Source organism: Quercus lobata, chromosome 5, assembly GCF_001633185.2.
Source record: "Quercus lobata isolate SW786 chromosome 5, ValleyOak3.0 Primary Assembly, whole genome shotgun sequence".
Classification (NCBI taxonomy): Eukaryota; Viridiplantae; Streptophyta; class Magnoliopsida; order Fagales; family Fagaceae; genus Quercus; species Quercus lobata.
In genome coordinates, this window is record NC_044908.1 from 42,807,629 (window position 1) to 42,828,447 (window position 20,819).

Genomic DNA, 20,819 nt, shown 5'->3' on the forward strand with positions numbered 1-20,819 from the left:
AGACCTAGAAAATGAAGCAAAAGGGAGAAGAGGAGAAATTGTATATTGTTTGGAGCACTAGCATTGGGAGTGTAAAAATCCCCCCGTTGCTATTTTGACCACCAAAATCATAAAACCGTGCTTTAGTTAGGTTGCTATATCTAAAAAAATTTGCAACCTAGCTACAGTAAGTTGGTACATTCACATCCTCACTGGAACTGGTTGCAAAATTAGTTTAATATATTTTATTCCTCTCTGCGAACCCACATCTCTTTTTCCCCACAATCTTTTCTCTCATATCTCAGCCTCCCTTTCTCTCTCTCTCTCTTCTCTCCTCTCATCCTCTCTCCCCACTATTTGTTTTATTATTTTCTTTCTCTATCTCGGACCATTGGAGGGTTCGACATGGAGCAGTGGACATCGAATTTTGTGTGGACATCGGCATCTGTGGTGAAGCCAAGGAGGTAGTGGGTCACGGTGATTGTTGGATTTGCAGTTGGCTTTGTTGGTTAGGATTGTGGTGGTGTTGATTGTGGTGGTTGCTGTGATGGCTGGGTTTGTTGTGATGTAGTGTTTTGGTCATGGTGGTGTTGACTGTGAAGCGTAGTGGTATTTTATGATCCTAACGTCCCACATGAATTAAGTATAAGTTTAATCATGTGTTTATAAGCCTTTGGATACCCTCCCCTTACAAGCCGGGTTTCAAGGGTGAGTTCTACCTTCCTAACATTTGGTATCAGAGCTAACCACCACTCCGAGTAATCGAACGTAACTCATTGAGTATGAGATCAAATGAGTTGTGACTTTGTGGTCGGATCTTGGAGGGGGCGACCTAGAGGCTAGATTAAAGATATTGATAAATGAGTGGAGCCACCATAAGAGAAAGAGTTACCATTGGGTCAGTGTCACTAGATGAGCTGTCGTAGACCTCAACTTTAGAACGTTGTAGTATGTTATGATCCCAGTGTCTAACATGAATTAAGTATAAGCTTAACCATGTACTTATAAGTTCTTGAGTACCCTCCCCTTACATGTCGGTTTTTAAGGGATGAGTTCTACTTATGGGTTCCTAACATTGTTGATGGTGGAATGGGTTTAATGGATTTGATGGGCGTGGGTTTTGGGATGTGTGGGTTTGATGGGTTGTGCTTTGATTTTTTGTTATGGGTATTGGTGCATTTGTAGGTTCATGGTGGTGGAGGTTGGGGGTTGTTATGGTGGTGGTAGGGATGGGTTCATTGTGGGTTTACAGTGGGGATGGGTTCATTATGGTGGTGGTGGGGATGGGTTCATTGTGGTGGAGGTGGCTACAGTTTGGGTCAGATTCAAGTGGCATTTGGGTGGCAAATGGGTGACGTTTTGGGTGGCTCAATGTGACTGAGTTTTGGTAGAAGGTTTTGTGTGTGTTTGCTAGAGAGAGAGACAAAAAGGTAAAGAGGAATGAGAGATGGAAGGGTATAGAGAGAAATTGAATTTTTTATATTATTTGTTAGTATAGTTTCTATTATTTTAATGAGTCGTATTTAAAAATAAAAACTAAAATATAGGGTGAGTGGTAAAATAAAATGGTAAATATAGATCAAATGTGTTTTTAAAAAGAATAAAAAAAACATATATAATAAAAAAAAAATAAAAAAACCAAGAAAAACATATATAATATGAAAAAGAAGAGAAAACTATCAAAAACAAAAGAATTGAGCGGGCTACTTTTGCTACACAATCAATCATCTTGAAACTTGAAATGTCTGATAAGACTAGACTAGACTTTGGAAGCTCCGAAAGAGGAAGAGTGAAAGAGGGTTGATAAAGTTTTTGAGAAGACGCATCACGTACACTAACTAATTGGCAATGGTTTAATAAAGATTAATGTTAAAGTTTGAAATAAACTTTCTCTAAGCTCTAAAAAAAAGAAAAATAAATAAACTTTCTGCTTAATCAAATTTTATTGTAATTTATGAAAAGACATTAACCAAAAAAAAATTTATGAAAAGACGTCTATTTCACGCTGTATTTCTTTTCAAATGAACTGATCTTACTTAAAAGCCAATCATTTTGTTTTTGTTATTTCTTTTTTTTTGTTATTCTCTAAAAAAAAAGGAGTTATAATATATTAGACATGTACAGTAACTTAGTAAGTTATAAAATTTTAAGTATGATTAATTTTGTTTTTATTGGAATATGGCCATGACAACCTCAACATGTAAATTACCGTCCCCACGCACTTTATAAATATATATATATATATATATATATATATATATTTATATACACTTTTAGGAACCAACCATTGGCATGGCCCAAATCCAAATACATCAAAGTGAACAACAAATTTATTTAAGAGTAAAATACAATTTTGATTTCTAAATTTGATTAAAAGTTTGATTTTTATCCCTAAACTTTAAGAAGTTCATTTTTTGTCTTTAAACTATTAAAAAGTTAATATTTCATCTTTAAGCTATTGAAAATGTTTTATTTATGTCCTTAAATTTTATCGGAAGTTTTTTTTATATCCTTATTTTTATCTCTATACTATTTAAAAAACTCTTTACAAAGTTTAGAGATATAAAAGAACTTTTTAAAATTTAGGGATGAAAAAAAACTTTTAATAAAGTTTAGGAACTAAAATAGTATTTTACTCTTTATTTATTATCTAAAAGACTAGAATCATGAGATTTCTCTTTCAAGATATAAAATACAAGTTTATTTATTTATTTATTTTGGTAAAAAGGAAAATTCATTAAGAGCTAAAGACAAGAAATAGAGGTTTGAGGGCAGAGCTAGCCTCTCATAATACATGCCAATAATATCACAAAATAACAACATAGAAATGTCCACAAGAGAACTATAAAAAACAACAAAATCTTGGTTTGTCTCCAAGCTTCTGGTGGCTAAGGCATTGACACATTTATTGACCTCCTGGAAGTAATGATTCATCTTTACTTGAAGAATCCGATTGATGAGAGTCTTGCAATCTATAATGAGAGGAGCATGGTGTAAGTTACAATTAAAGGTTTCAAAAATCCGATTAATCACAATCTTAGCATTATTTAATCACAATCCCCCTTCGCAGGACCCGGGTTGCTAAGAGAGGATCAGTCAGTATTTTGCTTGAACCGTCCTATATTGGGCTTGGACCACCTAACCTTTATCACCTTCAGCAGCTTTTTCTTTTTGTCCCTACCAGCACAGTCTAAAATATAAATACTCGTTTGCTGCATGCATGACCACCTTATGCAACTCACGGTTTGGGGACAATTTCGAAACACCGCTCCATTCCTATTTAACCACAGATTCTAGATAGCAAAGGGAAATAATAAATTTAAAATTATTCTAACTAAATGACATATATATCCCATACGTAAAGCAGTCTCCATTGGATCTGAAATACATCAATCACAATTTTGATGATTTTCTAGGTCATGTATATATAGGCTTCTTTTTTTTAAAAAAAAAAAAGAAAAAAAAAATCCTTTCTGTTGCAAAAGGAGGCTTACGTATGTGACCAACCAGAGGAGAGAGACCACGTGTCCTAGAGCAAAAGTAGTGCTCTGTGTAATACTGATTCTGTTCTAGCCTGTAGCCTGTAGCCTGTAGCCTGTAGCCTGTAGCTTATAGCCTATAGTTGTATTGACAGTATTGTAATCTAGTCATGTTTTTTAACTTACACGAAAATGGTATTGGTTCTCCAGGTCCAGGGTTTTGAGTGAGATGGTATAGACAAAAGTTTCATGTTTTTGAAAGAAGTAGTGTTAGGGCACAATAAATAATTTCAAAGAACAGGCAGCTCAAGTGGTGTTTGTTTGAAGGTTATTACTTCCATTCTCTTTATTTAATCCCAAATAATTCTTTTTCTTGATTCTCAAAAAAACAAATATATATATATATATATATATATAGAGTTCAAATTAAACTTGCTATAATTTTATACAATATTAATTTCACTACTCAATAATTTTTTATTCAATACAAATTTTAATAAATTCATTCTTGAATTATATTTTCTTTTTATATATTTCATGCTTACAGGATTTTAAAATAATTAAAAATTAATAACTATTAATAATTAAAAATAATTTTAAAATTTTAAACATGTAATCTAATGATATGATTTTTTTTTTTTAAAAAAAAGGTATTTGTCTTCCAAAATTGAAAAATAGCTATTTTAAATTGAAAGTTGGCCTAAATAAAATCTAAAAAAGTAAATTGGTCATTTGACCCGTATATGTTTGGCATTACAGTTTTATTGTTAGATATTTGAGATTCAATGTGAAAAGTGTGAGACTTTGGGTATTGAGTGATGTTGTCTTGTGTAGTTTCATTTGAATGATTGTTTTAATGCTTTCATTTCTATTTTTCATATTTGTCTTTGTACTTTTTTAATTAAAAAAAATACTTGGGAACATTATTTTGGTTTTTTGGCTAAGAAGAATATTTTTTGAAAAAATGTAAAGTCACTATCAATTTTATTTTAAAAAAATAATAACAAACTAACGTGACAATAAATGTGTTTGGTGCTATTTTAACTATATCATAAACTAGTTGGTAACTCATACAATATATTGGAAATTTTAGCATAATCTAAATATGAAATTTGGTAATTCATAAAAATGAAAATTTGAAAATTATGGTAGTTGTTAAGAGAAATTTATTTATTTATTTATTTTTTTGGTATTTAGAACTATATAATTTAGCATAGACATTTATTATGATTGCATTTTTTTATATATAATTATATAATTTACCATATAAAGAAAATATGATATTCCGTGATTTTAATGGGCAATTTAAATATATAATATGTTCAATTCAATTAAAAAATATATAGAATATTCTAAAATTGTGAAGCGTTAAAAGCTGATGTAACTCACTATATTATGTTCAGCCAAAAATCAAATTATTTCAATTTTAAATATATTTTAGATAAGTGTTTGAATTGTTTATTTTTATGATTGATGACACATCAATTTGTAAGGTTTATATATTAAAATTTGTAATATCCTTAACTTTACTCTATTGATAATGTATCGGATTTTCAACTTTTGTGGTTCACACTATTTCTTTTTTAGAATGGTTGTAATTTTAATTACTCTTTCAGTTTAGTTTTTATTTATTTTATATATATATATATATATATATAAATTATGAAACAAACATTTTAGTCATAAATATTGTCAAAACTAGATTTCGCAATAAAATAAAATATAAATTTTAAGCAGATTCTTTGATAATTCTCATAGAATTTTACAAAATCGATTATGGATGATTTTTACGATTAAAAAAAAAAAAAAAACGTTTATTTTTGTTTGTTGGTTGAATTGGTTTATTCACGTGTTTGCGACAAATCATCACTATAAGTGATGAGCATTGGAGGGATGCATAAGTATGAGGACAACATTGGCAATAGAATGTGATGGGGAAAGACAAGTGTGGCTCGTCCTTGGGTATTCGTCCATAGAATGTAAACTCGTCCTTGGGTAGACGTCCATAGCATGTAAAGCACCATGGTAACTAAACCAACTACTCTCCCACTATCATTCATGGGTTCTTAAGAGGAGCTCGTCCAAACCTAGCAAGGTCGTCCGGATATGGACGACCCTCAACACAAGGTTCATCTACATGAGCTTGTGAACCGAACCATGTGGTAAGATCCTAATGCATCATTATAACCTCCTGTCAAACACTTAACTTCCAATAGCAGTTATGAAAGATGAGAGTAAGTATCCTAACTTCTATAGCAATTATAAGAAGTGAGTGTGAAGCTTTTGACCTCCACAAATGTGGGGGAAGTTACAAGACAAATAACCGCTTCCATAGCACTATATAAGCACTCATTCCCGACAATTAAAGGCAAATTTTTCCCTTTTACAAAAGACCCAGAAAATTGGAGTTCTAGATTTTGAAGAGAGAAACTAACTTCACCATCGGAGGATTCTTAGTCGGTCACCACTGGTTTCCTTTGATTGTTTCTTTTTCTTTTTCAGGCCTTTTAGATTATTGAAGCCTGAAGCATTCAGCCTACTGATCTCGTGCATCATCAGAATGAAAGTGGGTATGCCTTTGTGGGTTGAATCAGGTTATTCACATGTTCAACATATAAACCCGTTTGGCACCTCATTAGATTAGATCAAATCGATTAGATTGGTAGGTTGGTCAGTTGTAAAATTAAGATTTCACAACAAAGTGGAAGATGATTTTTTAAAAATTTTATTTAAAAAAAATTAATGGGCAAGTTTCGTTTTTTCTGTAAACACAATTAAACATCACATGACTAGCTCGCTTAAAAGAAATTTATTTTAAAATTTGAAATTTAAATGAAACTCATGCAAAATTCTAATATTTTAATAAAATTATCTTAAATTATTAAATGAAACGTTTTTTTTTAAAAAAAAAATTAGAGGTTTAAGTAAATCATTTAAAAATAAAAATTAAGCTTTAAAAGAAATATACTGAACTCTCTAAAGTTTAAAATGTAAAAAGAAAAATTCAATGGACCGCAGCCCAATTAATTAGGGGCCTATTGGTTTGCTTTTTCAGCCCGCGAGGACTCTTTTTGGAATCGAGACTTGTTCAGGAAGTCTGGAATTGAAAGGAAAATTCCAACCGCAATAGTAGAAGGGTGAATTTTAACCAAATATTGCTTTGTATTTTTAGCTTTAATTTTGGGGTAAGTAGGATTGTTTGACATGACTAGAGTTTTTGAAATTTTAGCGTCTTTTTTATAACCTTTTGTATCTCTCAAATTTATTATGATTTATCATATCTAGTACAATTATTTTCGATTGAAAATGTAGTAGTATATATTAAGGTCACACAGAGGCCATGCTATTTCAAAGACAACAAATATTAATTGATGAAAATATTGTAAGGAAAAAACATAGATTATAATTTTATTCATGAGTGTCAAGAATCAAGATATAAATTTTATTTCCTTTCAAAAAAAAAATTTATTAATTTATTTTATGTTGATTTTCTTCTTAATACTGTAATGGATAATAATATAATGAGATACTGGATATGCAATGGGTTAATGTTTTACCTCGGAGCCCATACTTACCTTAATTTAAAATTGATAAAATCTCTTACCATTTGATCAAGACTGAAGGCAAAAAAAAAAATCCAAAAAAGGTTATCTATTTCTAGGGGGTCGACTTGATAATTCTGAGGCGTAAGGCAATAAATATGTATTGATTTTTTTAATAATTAAATATCTCATAAAAATATATATGAATTAAACATTATTTATTCAAACTTTCTAAATTTTTTTTCTGGGTTTATAAAAACAGCCACTCTTTATTTTTTGAGATGCAAAATTGCTAATTATGTTTTTGCATTTAGGTTTTATTAACATCTCTTTTACAAGTTAGAGAAATTGAATGTCATTTGATTATTTAGTGCACTCATAACAGTCGTTTAAAAAAAAAAAACAATTTAAGGTTTTTTTGTAAGGAAAAAAAAATTTAAGGTTTCAATTGAGTTATATTTCTATCGACTCAATATTTTGGAAGTTTTCTTAAAGGTAGGGGGAAACCATCTATATATTTTTTTCTTTAAAAAAAATAAAAAATAAATTATCATTCTACAATTAAAGAAATTAGTTTTTGTGAGTGCACCCACATGTAAAAAAAAAAAAATAAATAAAAAAAAATAATATACCATCATTAAACCAAATCTTTAAACTTAAGCTTAAACTTTTGATTTTTTTTTTTTTTTGAGTGAATTAAACTTTTTAGTTAAGCAGCCTTCTCAAAAAAAAAAAAAAAAAAAAAATTACATTAAAGTCTCATTTGGATTCTACCCAAACTATATTCTCTTCCTCAAAATATAAAATATATAATGGGATATTAATTATGGTACCTCATTCCTACTCTTGAATGATGAGAAACTTGTGTTGGATTAAAGCGAGTGACAAGATATCAACATTTCATATTTAGATTATGGCTTTAAAGGGATTGAGGCAACTAGTGAGTCAAGTATTTCTGTGACACGAGTTGTTTTGTTTAGCTGATCTTAGGTAATGATTTGGTGAACATTTGTGTTAGACCAAGGTGATTGGTGAAATGTTAGCACTTAGCACCTCCCATTTAGATTGTTTCTTAGAGAGAATCATGCAATTAGCGAGATGTTAGCACCTCACATTTATCTCTGTAATGTGAGTTATTGTGTTAGGCTGATCTTAATTAGGTAGGGATCAATGTGTCTAAAGGCACATTTTTACAACAAGGAATGTTATTAGGCATTGGCTACATTGCGAAAGTAACTATAAAAAAAAGTTAAAAAAAGGGTATCGGTAATTGTATGCGATACCATGGAACAGGGTGGTAAATCAGCTTTTCTAACTCATTAAGAATTAGGAACCTTATATTATGACCTGCTAGGGAGTCCTATCCTTCTCACCAATGGCGGAGCTAGGATTTTAGTCTAGAGGGGGCAAAATTAAAAAAAACAATATTAAAAGTAAAAATAATCTAAAAAATATTAATCAATAATAATAACAAAACAGTGGTAAGAAAGTATGAATATATTTCATAGTATTAAAATAAATAAACAAAAATAACCAGTTCATAGTCATAGCTACAACAAATTTTACAAATTGATGTAGTAAAAATGTGAGTAGTGTTACTTAAACAATATAATGAATATATCTTTGAAATTATTTTTTGTGATTGGTGAGATGCTAATTTGTAAGACATAAGTAGTAAAATTTGTAATATCTCTAGTTTCACTTAATAATAAAATGCTGTGAAATGTATCACAGTGAAAATGGTGAAAATAAAGATATTAAATAAAAAAGAAAAAGTAGTTGTAAGGGCGGATTTTGGGGCCCAGGCCCAGTAAGCAGGCGATTCTGGCCCAAAAGACCCTCGACAATGAATTTGTAGAGAGTGGGTCGAAGAACTAGGTCAAGACGGAGTGCACGTAATGGTTAGTAAGCCATGCAACCATTTGAACGTGGGAACGCTTCATTAGGTTTCCTGGGATAACAGTTCATGGAACGACAACTTAGGCTTTTCTTACAGAACTTCTTCTTCTTCTCTCTCTTTTCCTTACTTTTTGCTCTCCCCCTTCCGATCCCCTGGTCATGGGGGTTTTCTTCTCTTATATAGCATCCTTCGGATGATGATGGCCCTACACTTGTTGATCATCTAGGCCTCTACTTGAGTGCCTGTCCCATAGGACATCATCCTCATTTTCTGTGAGTTGCACTGGCCAAGATAATACTATTCTCCTGTCCTCTCCACATTAATGCGGCTGGAAAAGTAGCTTTCTTGCATTTAATGCGGCAGTTGTGGTTGCCCCCCTGCGCATCCAGCATTTCCTTCGGTCTGGGATGATTTCCCACTATGTGAAGGGCGCGCGTTGGGTTCCTATTTGATGCGTCCGAGGAGACATTCCTCCTCGGACGCCTCTTAAACAGGCCCGGCCCGGCCCAACAGGGTTGGGCTGGAAGTCCTCTGGCCATGTCTTCACTTCTTGTCATGGTTGGGCCCCGCATGGGTGCCAAGGCCCACCGTTGACTGATAAACTTTTACCCCCACAGTAGTGAAATAGGTGCAAGACAGACAAAAACTGCTTATGATAATAGTGAAATGGTGAAAATGTTACATGGTTTGGTCTTTGGGAATAACTTTTTCTTCCTTTCTTTTTCTTGGGTCACTTTCAAGTGGGTGTCCCTTTTTTTTTTTTTTTTTTTTTTTTTTTTTTTCTCAATGTCTCAGGGACTAACTAGAGTAGACTACATATGCAAGGATGTTTTAGGAGTTAGAGGGGGCAGGTGCTCCCCCTCGCCCCCCTCTGGCTCCGCCCCTACTTTTTACTTATGGTGAGCTTTCTCTCTCACGACTGGTGAGGTTCCTACTTCTCACTTTGGCGAGTTTGGTTTTTCTTTTTCAATTACTAGTGTTTTATTTTCTTGCTCTGGACTATCAAACTCTCTCTTCTGAAGCATGGATTCAAACTTTATAGAAAGGGTACAAAACATAACTCTGATTGAGGAAGAAGGGGAGGTGATTAAGGTAGGAGTAATGCACAGAGACAAAATTCTTGAAGAATGTTCACTCAGTCTACTTGGACATTTTCTCACAACACGTTCTTACAACCAAAGTGCTACCAAATCATTGATTAGGTCTATATGGAAGATGGGTTCTGATCCAAGGATTGTGGATGTGGGAGATGGACTATTCCAATTCAAGTTTACTTTAGAAAGTAAGCTTAAATGGGTCCTCAACATTGGCTTGTGGAGTTTTGAAAATCACTCACTGGTCCTTCGGAGATGGGAGAGGGGTATGACGGCTAGGATGGTTACCTTTAACTCTATTCCTTTATGGGTTCAGGTGGGCTTACCATTTGACTTAATATCTGAGGAGGCTAGTAAGGACATCAGTGGTGGACTGGGGAATGTAGTGGAGATCGATAACAAGGTTTTCTCGTTTGAATAAGCCTGTTTCATTAGGGTTAAGGTTGAAATACCTCTCCATAAACTACTATGTTGGAGTGGAGTGGTAGTTAACCTTGAGGGTGATAAGGTTTGTGTTGGTTTCAAATATGGACATTTAGTTGGTTTCTATTATCAGTGTGGCAAAATTGATTACGAGGCCAGGGAATGTTCTAGCCCTAAGGATTAAGACTAGAGAGTTTTTCCTTATCGAGAATTGCTAAAGGCGGGCTTTAGATGGTCAGCAAGGTACTTTGATAGAAGGAATAAAAGATCATCGCAAAGAGAAACAGGGAGAGATGGGGATCATGGCACTAGGGTTCCACCATGCACCATATGCATGCTTTAATTAGGCGGTGCTAGGGTTCCAACTGGCATCGATTCTATTCAAGGGAATGTTACAAATTCTTTAGATTCACAGGGGGTGAAGATAATGGATGCTGCTAGTCATGCATTAATGGAAAAGTTAATCTCGGGATTTTTTTTCTCCTCAAAAGGAAACCGAATTATCCCATGATGAGGTGGACGTGAGCATGCAAACGTATATTCAAAAATCTGATGTAATGATAATAACACATTCATGTGTAAGCGATAACCTTGTTAGTGTCCCTATTGGTTACGTATTTGAAGAATTGGACCAGAGCATTTTACTAAGGCAGTAACGTGGGGTAGCACGTGAGTCACTCGATTCACATGCTAGGAAAACTTGGAAAAAATTAGCACGTATTCCAAACCCTTATACTCTTGCTAGTCCTAAGGATCCAGTTACCATGGGTGCAAAGAGAGGTTTCCAAGGAAGTGAATCGAATCAAGAAGAGGATTGGGTGGATGGGTTATGCAAGGGTGGTAAGCGAGGCAAGTTTGTGGCTAACAAATTTCCAATGGTGGAGGCTGATGACCAGCCTCGCTAAGCCCAATGAATCTCTTAAGCTGGAACTGCCGTGGACTTAGGAACCAAATGGTAGTTGATGTCCTCTCTTATTTAGTGAGAGAGAAAACTCTTAAGGTTTTGTTTCTGATAGAGAAAACAATATGTGGAAGAGATGCAGAGGATACAAGCTGATCTACCCTACTGTTGTATGTTAGTTGTTCCAAGTTTACGAAGAAGATGGGGTTTGACTCTTCTATGAATGGAAGAGGTAGACTTGCACGTACAAACTAACTCACCGAATCATATTGATGCTTTAATTTCGAATGACAATTCCCTTTGGAGGTTTACTAGATTCTATGGGTGGCTTGAGGAGCAAAGGAAATGTGAATCATGGCAGTTGCTCAAACATCTTCACTCTAGGAGTTCGGTTTTGGTGGTTATGTTGTTGAGATTATAATGAGATTTTAACCATGGAGGAACAGCAAGGTAGACTTCCTAGGCCTCTAAGGCTGATGCAAGAGTTTAGGGAAGCCCTTTTGTATTGTGGGCTAGTGGATTTGGGTTTTCGGGGTAATATTTTCACTTGGAGTCATGGACGTTTGGGTGATGATTTTGTGCAACTAGTGAATGGAAAGCCCTCTTTCCTCACACCAAAGTTACTCATCTCTAGGCATCCTATTCAAATCATGTGCCTATTCTTATATCAACATCGAAACCCACCAATCCTAGGAGAAGGAAGAAGCTGCCAAGGTGTTTCAAAGAGAAGTGGACCTCTCATCTAGATTGTGAAGGAGTGATCTGTGAGGCTTAATTAGGGGATGATTGTTCTTAATGGGAGCCAAATGTTTAGATTATTTGAGAAAATTAAAAAGGGCCAGCTAGCCTTAGTAGATTGGAGTAGAATTACCTTTGGGAATTTTAAAACAAAGCTACAAGAGAAGCAAGCACCACTTGAAGAACTATCACTGCAGAATAAGGCCGACCACCTCCAAAGAATTAGAGCTTTGAAATCGGAAATCAACACTATCCTACACCAAGACAAACTCTTTTGGCGGTAAAGGTCTCGATCCATTTGGTTACCTGTAGGGGATAAAAATACAAAATTCTTCCATCAATGAGCCAGCCAGTGGCACCATAAAAATCATATATTTGGTGTACATTGGAGGATCATATTGCATAGGTTGTCGAGCAATATTTCCAAGAGCTTTTCACTTCAGAAAATCCTATGAATATGGGGAGTGTGCTGGATTCAGTGGACAAACTTATTACCCTTGATATGAATAACTCTCTACTATAGAGGTATACATCAAATGAGGACAGAAGGGCTTTATTTCAAATGCACCCCTCAAAATCTCCTGGCCTCGATGGTATGTCCCATTTTTTCTTTCAGAAATTTTGGAATATTGTTGGGCTTGATGTAACTAAGGCTATCCTTTCAGTTTTAAATTCTAAACATATGTTGCATAAAATGAATTATACTCATATTGTGCTAATTCCAAAGAAGAATGATCCTAAGCAGATGTCAAACTATAGACTTATAAGTTTGGGTAATGTTGTCTCCAGAGTTTTATCTAAAGTGATTGCAAATAGATTGAAACTTGTATTGCCAAATGTTATATCTGATGCCCAAAGCGCTTTTGTTCCTAATTGTCTGATCAATGCCAATACCACAGTAGCTTATGAGTTGTTACATAGGATGAGGAATAAGAGAAAAGGCAAGGTCGGGCAAATGATAGTGAAATTGGATATTAACAAGGCTTATGTCCGGGTAGAGTGAGGCCTTTTGTAGAATATTATGCTAAATCTTGGCTTGGATCATAGATGGGTTAATATGGATATGGAGACAATCAATACAACATCTTACTCATTCCTTATCAATGGGGAACCTAAGGGTTTTATTACTCCTACAAGGGGAATAAAACAAGATGACCAACTTTCATCATATTTGTTTCTTCTATGTGTTGAAGGTTGTCCGCCTTATTGAGGAAAGCTAAAGAGACCTGATTACTTAAGGGGGTAATGTCCAGTCAACATGGGGTTTGCATTTCTCATATTTTGTTTGCTGATGATAGTCTTTTATTCTGCCAAGCAACAGTGAAGGAATGCCAAAAACTGTTAGATCTCTTGGGCAAATATGAAGCAGCATCTGGACAGACAATTAATAAACAAAAGACACCTTTATTTTTTAGCAAGAACACAAGGCAAGAAGTGAGGAATGACATTTAGCAAATGTTGGGGGCTCGAGTCATGACTAAATGTGAGAAGTACTTGGGCCTCCCAATGCTTAGTGGGAAGTCAAAGTTGGGGACTTTCAAAGAGCTTCAAGAAAAGATCACAAAGAGAGTGATGGGATGGAAGGAGAAATTTATTTCAAAAGCGGGGTGAGAAATCCTTATCAAAACTATGGCACAGGCTGTTCCAACATATTCAGTGAGTTTATTCAAGCTTCCAAAGGTCACATGTGATAATATTAATTCCCCGTTGGCTAGATATTGGTGGGGCTAAAATCATGAAGAGATCGATGAAAATCCATTGGATAAATTGGAACAAGTTATGCACTCTAAAGAAGAAAGGGGGAATGGGATTTCAGGACTTTCATGCTTTCAACCTTGCTATGCTTGCTAAGCAAGCATGGCGTCTAATTCATAAGAATGGGTCACTTTTTTACATGGTGTACAAGGCAAGGTATTTTCCGAATACCTCTTTCTTGGATGTTGAGTTGGGGAGTAATCCATCGTTGGTGTGGCGTTCACTACTAGTTGCTAGAGACATCATTCATGCAGGGTCACGGTGGAAAATTGGAGATGGTAGAAAGATTTCAGTGGCAACTCACTCTTGGCTACCTCATTCTCCTGTCTTCTTGAATGCACCATCAATGGATATGAAAGTCTATGACTTAATAGATGAGGAAACTTAGTAATGGGATAGGGGAAAGCTTTTTGCTACCTTTGATCATTGAACATGTGAGGCCATACTGGCTCTACCCCTAAATCACCAAAATTCCCAAGACAAGCTAGTTTGGATAGAAAATAGAGCACAGAAGTTCACGGTCAGAATAGTGTATTAGGTGGCTCTCTGCCTGAAGCACCCCAATCATGCTGAACACTCATCGGTGCAAGCTCACGGTTCCACCTAGGGGAGAATTACGGAAACTTAATGTGCCACCAAAAGTCTGTACATTCCTATGGAGGGCCTATTCAGGATGCTTACCCACACAGGAGAGTTTGGACAAGAAACGGGTAAGAGTTGAAGCAATCTGTGAGCTGTGCTACCACCATTCCAAGACAACTAGCCATGTGTTATGGGAGTGTCCATTTGCAAGGAATATTTGGGCTCTATTCAAAGGCACCATCCAAAAATGCAGCAACGAAACTAGTGACTTCTTTCTCCTTTTCAAACTGATGCAATAGAAGCTTAGTCCCCTTGAATTGGGGAAATGGGCAATCACGGCTTGGACGATCTACCATTTGTTGGGAGATAAACACCTAGGAAATATAACATATAGATATATACTTAATCCGAAAGGCCTTAGTGTGTCTCAATTATGTTATGAGCTCAACTATGTTATATTAACTACTCATTTTTCTCATTATTATTCAATGTGGGACTTTATTCACATGTGTATACCCAACACAACACACAAAAATAAAATAGTTTTTAGGTAATTCCACCTCTTTCTTCTTGTTATCTATCATTGTGGAAGTTGCAAGTTTGGATAGTTAATCAAGGTGTTGTTGGACGTCCTTCAATGTGACAATGACCAATCTTAACCATTACTAATAGTAAAGTACTAATCAAAATCCTCATTTTATGATTTAAAAAAAATAATCAACAATTATAATAAGAGATAGGAAGGATTTGAATTGTAAATACCTATGTTTATATTAGGTTTCAAGACTTTAGGAACTAAATGTATTAGAACTTTAATTTGTATATGTTGGCAAACCATGATCAAAACATTTAGTCTAGGTTTAGACTTGCTCAAAGTTTGATTTAAATTAAGTTTGGAATTGAGTAATTGCAGGAAATTGCTATTCAATTTCTGCAAGGCTTGATTGATCGAAAATTAGATATGATCGATCGAAAGTTGCAGATCAGTAAAAATCAATAAACGTAAAAAGGCCATAACTTATCCATTTGAAGCCCAAATCATTATCTGTTTTTTCCAGTATTTAAAGGACATCATAAGCTAACCCTAGGTGGGTTTTAAGGCTTTTCAGGGAGAGATTAGAGTGTATCTTGTGCCTCTTTTGTAGATTTAGGGTTTTGTACCCAAAAGCTCTCTAATGTCTTTGATGTGCTATGTGTTGAATCTCTTGTCAGATCTAGAGGTGTTTACTTTCATATACACTTATTAGGGTTATCAAGATCAGGATTCATATCAAGCACTTGGTGATCGCTTCAGTTGTTGCATAAAGAACTTAAAGAAGATCTGAAACCTTTGAGTGGAGTCTCAAAGCCACAAGAAGGAGAACTTGTGGTTGCAGTGGATCAAAGAAAGAAGTAGTCCGTGGACTCGGAGCTGTCACGTGGTCGTGGTAGTAAGTTTTCTACTCGAGGTAGCAATAGGATGTTTGTGATCTAAGTTCTATTGTACAAACTTCAATTCTTTCATAGAGGATTTGTTTTACCTTAGGATAGCTAGGTTAAATCCTCCCTAGGTTTTTTACATGTTAGGTTTTCCTGGATTATCATATCATTATATTCTTTATTTTCCGCTGCTTTACATGATATGATTGTTTTATTTTAACCTAGATTTGAATAATAAACTTAAGTATTTACTTGGTTAATTAATTAGGTTAAACACTCTAATTTTATAGGGGTCTAAAAATGTACTATTTAAAATACCAAAAAGTGTAAATTAAAATACATGTTTCTTGGCCTCTCTTTATTGTATTGACTTTATTAAGGTTTTCTTCGATTTTCCTTACTTTCCATCCCCACCCAATAAAAGGGGCTTTTGTTATTATGACTTGGACTTCTAAGTGCTATTTAGAACTTTTGATTTGAATAATTATCCTCTAAAATTTAAGTTGATGAAAAATTAATTATTCTATTGTTATTTATTTTTCCTAATGCAATTAATCAGTGATATATACTTTTTTTCTTTCTTCGATAAATTCAATATTTCCAATGGGGGAGGAGAGATTTAAACACTAACTGTTTTTGTTGGAAACATCGTGAAATGCCAACTTGCCAAGTAGTTGAACTACAAGGCTCTTGGCACGTGATATGTAAATATTAATAATAACATTTAAAAATTATCCACAAAGTAATATAAATTGTATGTATATCAAATGATTTAATCCACTAGTCTTTATTTTTCAATTATGTGAGGATTACGTGATTTAGCTCGGGGACCTAAGTACACAGAGGAATCCCTTAAGGGCTGTATTTTTATAATAAAAGTGAAGTACAAATTCTTGTTACAATGAACCCAACATGAATATATTATAGGCTAAACCCTAAACTAATCTTATGCTAATTATGATTTATAAACTTATAGAATAAGTATAAAATTTGACTTGTGCACAAAGTAGAATTAGTTAGCCTTGAACTTATACTACATTGATTATATAGTTGTTCTCAACTCACAATTGCATATTTGTGGGAGGTTACTGCAAGAAATTAAGGGTCCGTGTGGATTGAAGGGGAGGGAGGGGGAGTAGATTTGAGTAGAGTAGAATTGATCCAAAATTAGCTTATTTTCAGCCAACTCTACTCCACTCTTCTCTACTCCCCCTCCCTCCCCCTCAATTCAAAAAGGCTGTAAGTTCGTATTGAGATAGATGAATGTAGTTCCCCATTGCTGCCTTTGCTAATCCTTGGGTGACTATGCTCACCATTACATTTTACGCGTTAGGAGATGGCTCTGAAGACTGAATTGATTTTTACCCTTTTTTTTTTTTGTTTGTTTATTTGTTTTGTTTATTTGTTTTTTTTTTTCATGTACAATGTTGGCAACATCATCAATCGACTTTTTAGGGACAATCACATGCATGATTGACTTATCAAAGACTCTTGACCGACTTATAAAAAAGATTAAACTCCTTAACCGAAGTCTGCCCTTTAATATTCCTTAATTGCTTAGTATAGCTTTTGCCTTGGATCTTCAAACGAGTTCTTCTTTTAATACAACAGGTGGTACAACAAAATTTCTCTGCTGGAGCTGGGGTCCTGTGCTCAAACAAGTTCTTCATTTTAAAAGTGAAAAATTTTGTTTTAGACCCTCCAAACAATTTATACTGTGAAATTAATAAGCTTATTGCATGAGTTTATTATAAATTCTCCGCAAATCTAAGTAAAATAGTAAACATGCAACATAAATTTTTTGATAATAAAGTGGAAAACCAATGAAAAATCTCTTCAATGAGTTTATGGAGGATTATGTTTTAGAAGATCCACTATAACTCTATAAGGAATAGTTATAATAATAAAACCTTTGTAATCTAAAGATTCTAAACCCTCTGTATATGTAACCACTAAAAATATTCCACTTACCTTCCTAAGGTACTAATCTCAGATTTTTTAAAATTTTCCATAGTGTTCTTTCTTCACAAATGAATTTCTATTTTAATAAAAAGAAATCCATATTTCTAGTCATAAATTCTTGTGCTTTTTTGTGGACCATCTCTCTTTTTGCGGGTGATCTTCTGTTCTATATTTAATTAGAATAAAGTTCTATCTTCCTCATTTTCCTGTTACAATACGCAATTTCTAGAACCTCATTTGCTTGAACCAAAACTTTTAGTACTCCAAAAAACTCTTCATTGATTTGCAATAACAGTGAACTTACTCGGATCAAATTTTTTGTTTTCAATAATAGTTTAATACTCAATACAAGAATACACAATTATTATTATTATTATCTTTTTCCTCTTAGCACAAGGATGATTTTTCTCTTTTCTCTATTTAAACTTAAGAAGAAGGTTTCAAGATCTAAGGTTTTAGTTTTGGTATAGCCGCCTTTCTTCTCTTTAAAAGTCATGCATAATGTAATTTATATAGATACACAAACTAAATTAATTTATCTATATGGTTTGAGCAAGAATTCTTTTGGTATATGCATAATGTACGTGGTTGGTTCCTAGTGAGTTTTTGGTTGGTTTTTTTATTTTATTTTTTATTTTGGTTACATCCATTTTAAACTGCTATATTAATTTATGCCCAATTTTGTTATTTTTGGCTGAAAAACCATTCCAGTCCAAAATTTTTCAAACATCTCAATCAAAATCCAACACTTTGATTTTTCTTTCAAAGAAACGATCAAGATAGGTTCTTTTTGGTTCTTGACGATGAAGCCTGTGGTGGTGCGTGAATTGAAGTGAGAGATAAACATAGGATTGGATTTTATATTGGATTTGGGGTTGAATTTTTGGCAGGGTTTACCTTTTCTTTATTATTTTGTTTCTGTCATTGGAACAAAAATATCTATACATTATATCACACAAATGGATTTTTTTTCTTTTTTTCTTTTTTAAATGGCTTTTGAGTAGATCAACTCCTTAGCTAATTGTGGGTTTCAGTTAGCTCTATTGATAAAGTCTTTGATAGTTGAATAAGAGATCTAGGGTTCAATCCCCGATTACAACAAAAACTGATTAGTGTCTTGGTCTGATTATAAAAAGCTATTATTAGGAGTGGACGCCATAGGTTCAAACTTACTCTCAAAAACTCCTTACTCTTATCAATTTTATCTCAAAGGGTTAATTCTTCATTTTATACCAATACATTATTAGAACTCTCTTACATAACAAAAGAGTCTAATGCTCTGTTTGTTTCGCTAGAAAACCTTTTATAAAGATAGTTTTTCACATTTTTCAGTGTTTGGTAATAAAAAAAAAAAAAATTAGTCAACAGAAAACTATCTTTAGTCAACAGAAAACTCTTAGAAAAATAAGACTTATTTTCTATAAGTTGTTTTTCAAAAAAAAAAAAAAAAAAAAAAAAAATTGGAAAACAATCTCTCTCTCATGCGACGCATAACTCCTATAAGTATTATTCTTCTGATTTAGGAAACAATATTTTTCTTTTGCTCATTCAGCCTTTCTCACAATAAACTCTCTCACTTCTTCTCTTCTCTTTGTTTTTTTTTTTTTTTTTTCTCTCTCTTCTCACACCCTCACTATCACCCCCTCTGGCCTCTTCTCTTCCCACAGATTTCTCTCTCTATTTGCCTCTCTAGTCTCTTCTCTTTTCCCCCCCTATTTGTTCTCCCCTCTATAACTCTGTTCTTTGATAAGGTTTTATCAAACTATTTTTATTGGATTAGTTTGCCAGTAAAACTATCTAGCCTATGTAGCATTTTGAACTATTTAAAATGGAACTTATGGGTATAATGATTATTTTGAATTATGAGAAGTATGGTTAATATAAATATATACTTATAAATAGAGAGAGAGAGATGAGTTCAAGTTACACCATTTGTAAATCATAGATTTGTAATTGATCTAATGGTTAAAAAAATAACATTAAATGCTAATTGACTTACATTTCATTCACTTAATTAATAGTAATTTTGTTTCTCTCTCCTTATTTATTATTTAAAACCTTTTACATGTATTCCTTTTTTTGCCAATGACTTTACAAATATATTTGCAATATTTTTTTTTTTTTTAAGCCGGTCATACTCTTATAGTCTTATCAATTGTGAATATATATCTTGTCTCCTTAAAAATAAATAAATGGCTGGGTGTTGTTTAATGACTGACTAAGCTTGTAATTTTTTGATCTGAGATAGAATTTAATCTTCACAGAGACAGTGCGAGACTAAGGTACTTTGTACTTCCCTCAGTAGTTTTTAATCTAATGACTGACCAAGTTTGTAATTTATCTGATGCCACTAGTGCTAATCTAATTTCTGTTAGTTTTTTTTGTCCCCTCAAAAGATGTGTCTATGTATCATAACTTTGTATTTTTAACATAACTTTGTATTTTTCTCATTCACGGACAATAATACAATCTATGATGATAATCAATGTGTCCGATGTTTGTATTGTCCTAAACGATGGTTTGGTTCATCGAGCTTGGATCACCTACGATGGTCCATGTCGTTGGATGGACATACGTTTAGGATCAAAAGATGAAGATTACCCAACAAAACCAATCTTCTCTTAGCAACTTGATCTCTCACCATTTCTCAATGAATACATGTTCATAGGATTTTCAGCTTCAACAGGCAATTTGACTCAAATCCACAACGTCTTGTCATGGAATTTCACATCCAAAAGCCAAGCCTTTCTTTGTATTCCTTCAACAGAAACACGTGTGAGCAAGATCATTGTCGAGGATGGTTCTCGGACCAGGAATGCTCATGCAGAACCACTAGGTAGCTTCTTGATTTTTGTGGCTGTGGTAGCATAGAGAGAGAGAGTCAGACATAACACTTTTTTTGGATTTAAAGATAGGTATAAAATATAATAAACAATGGATAATTAATGAGATTTTAATCAAAATATTAGCATTAATGAAGGTCTTTTTTGACCGTTGGATTTACTTAAATCCAATGGTTTTAAAAATGAGTAACTCAAAAGAATT

General features: G+C 33.6%; 2 protein-coding genes across 2 annotated transcripts; both read left to right on the top strand.

Moving 5' to 3' along the window:
* The first annotated feature begins 9,923 nt into the window (after positions 1 to 9,923).
* LOC115990504 lies at positions 9,924 to 10,415 on the top strand. Its single transcript, XM_031114330.1, has one exon. It carries the CDS (start codon positions 9,924 to 9,926, stop codon positions 10,413 to 10,415), a length of 492 nt encoding a protein of 163 aa, XP_030970190.1.
* Positions 10,416 to 13,791: 3,376 nt separating this feature from the next.
* On the top strand, positions 13,792 to 14,199 carry LOC115990505 (uncharacterized mitochondrial protein AtMg00310-like). The gene has a single exon (XM_031114333.1). It carries the CDS (start codon positions 13,792 to 13,794, stop codon positions 14,197 to 14,199), a length of 408 nt encoding a protein of 135 aa, XP_030970193.1.
* The last annotated feature ends 6,620 nt before the right edge of the window (positions 14,200 to 20,819 follow it).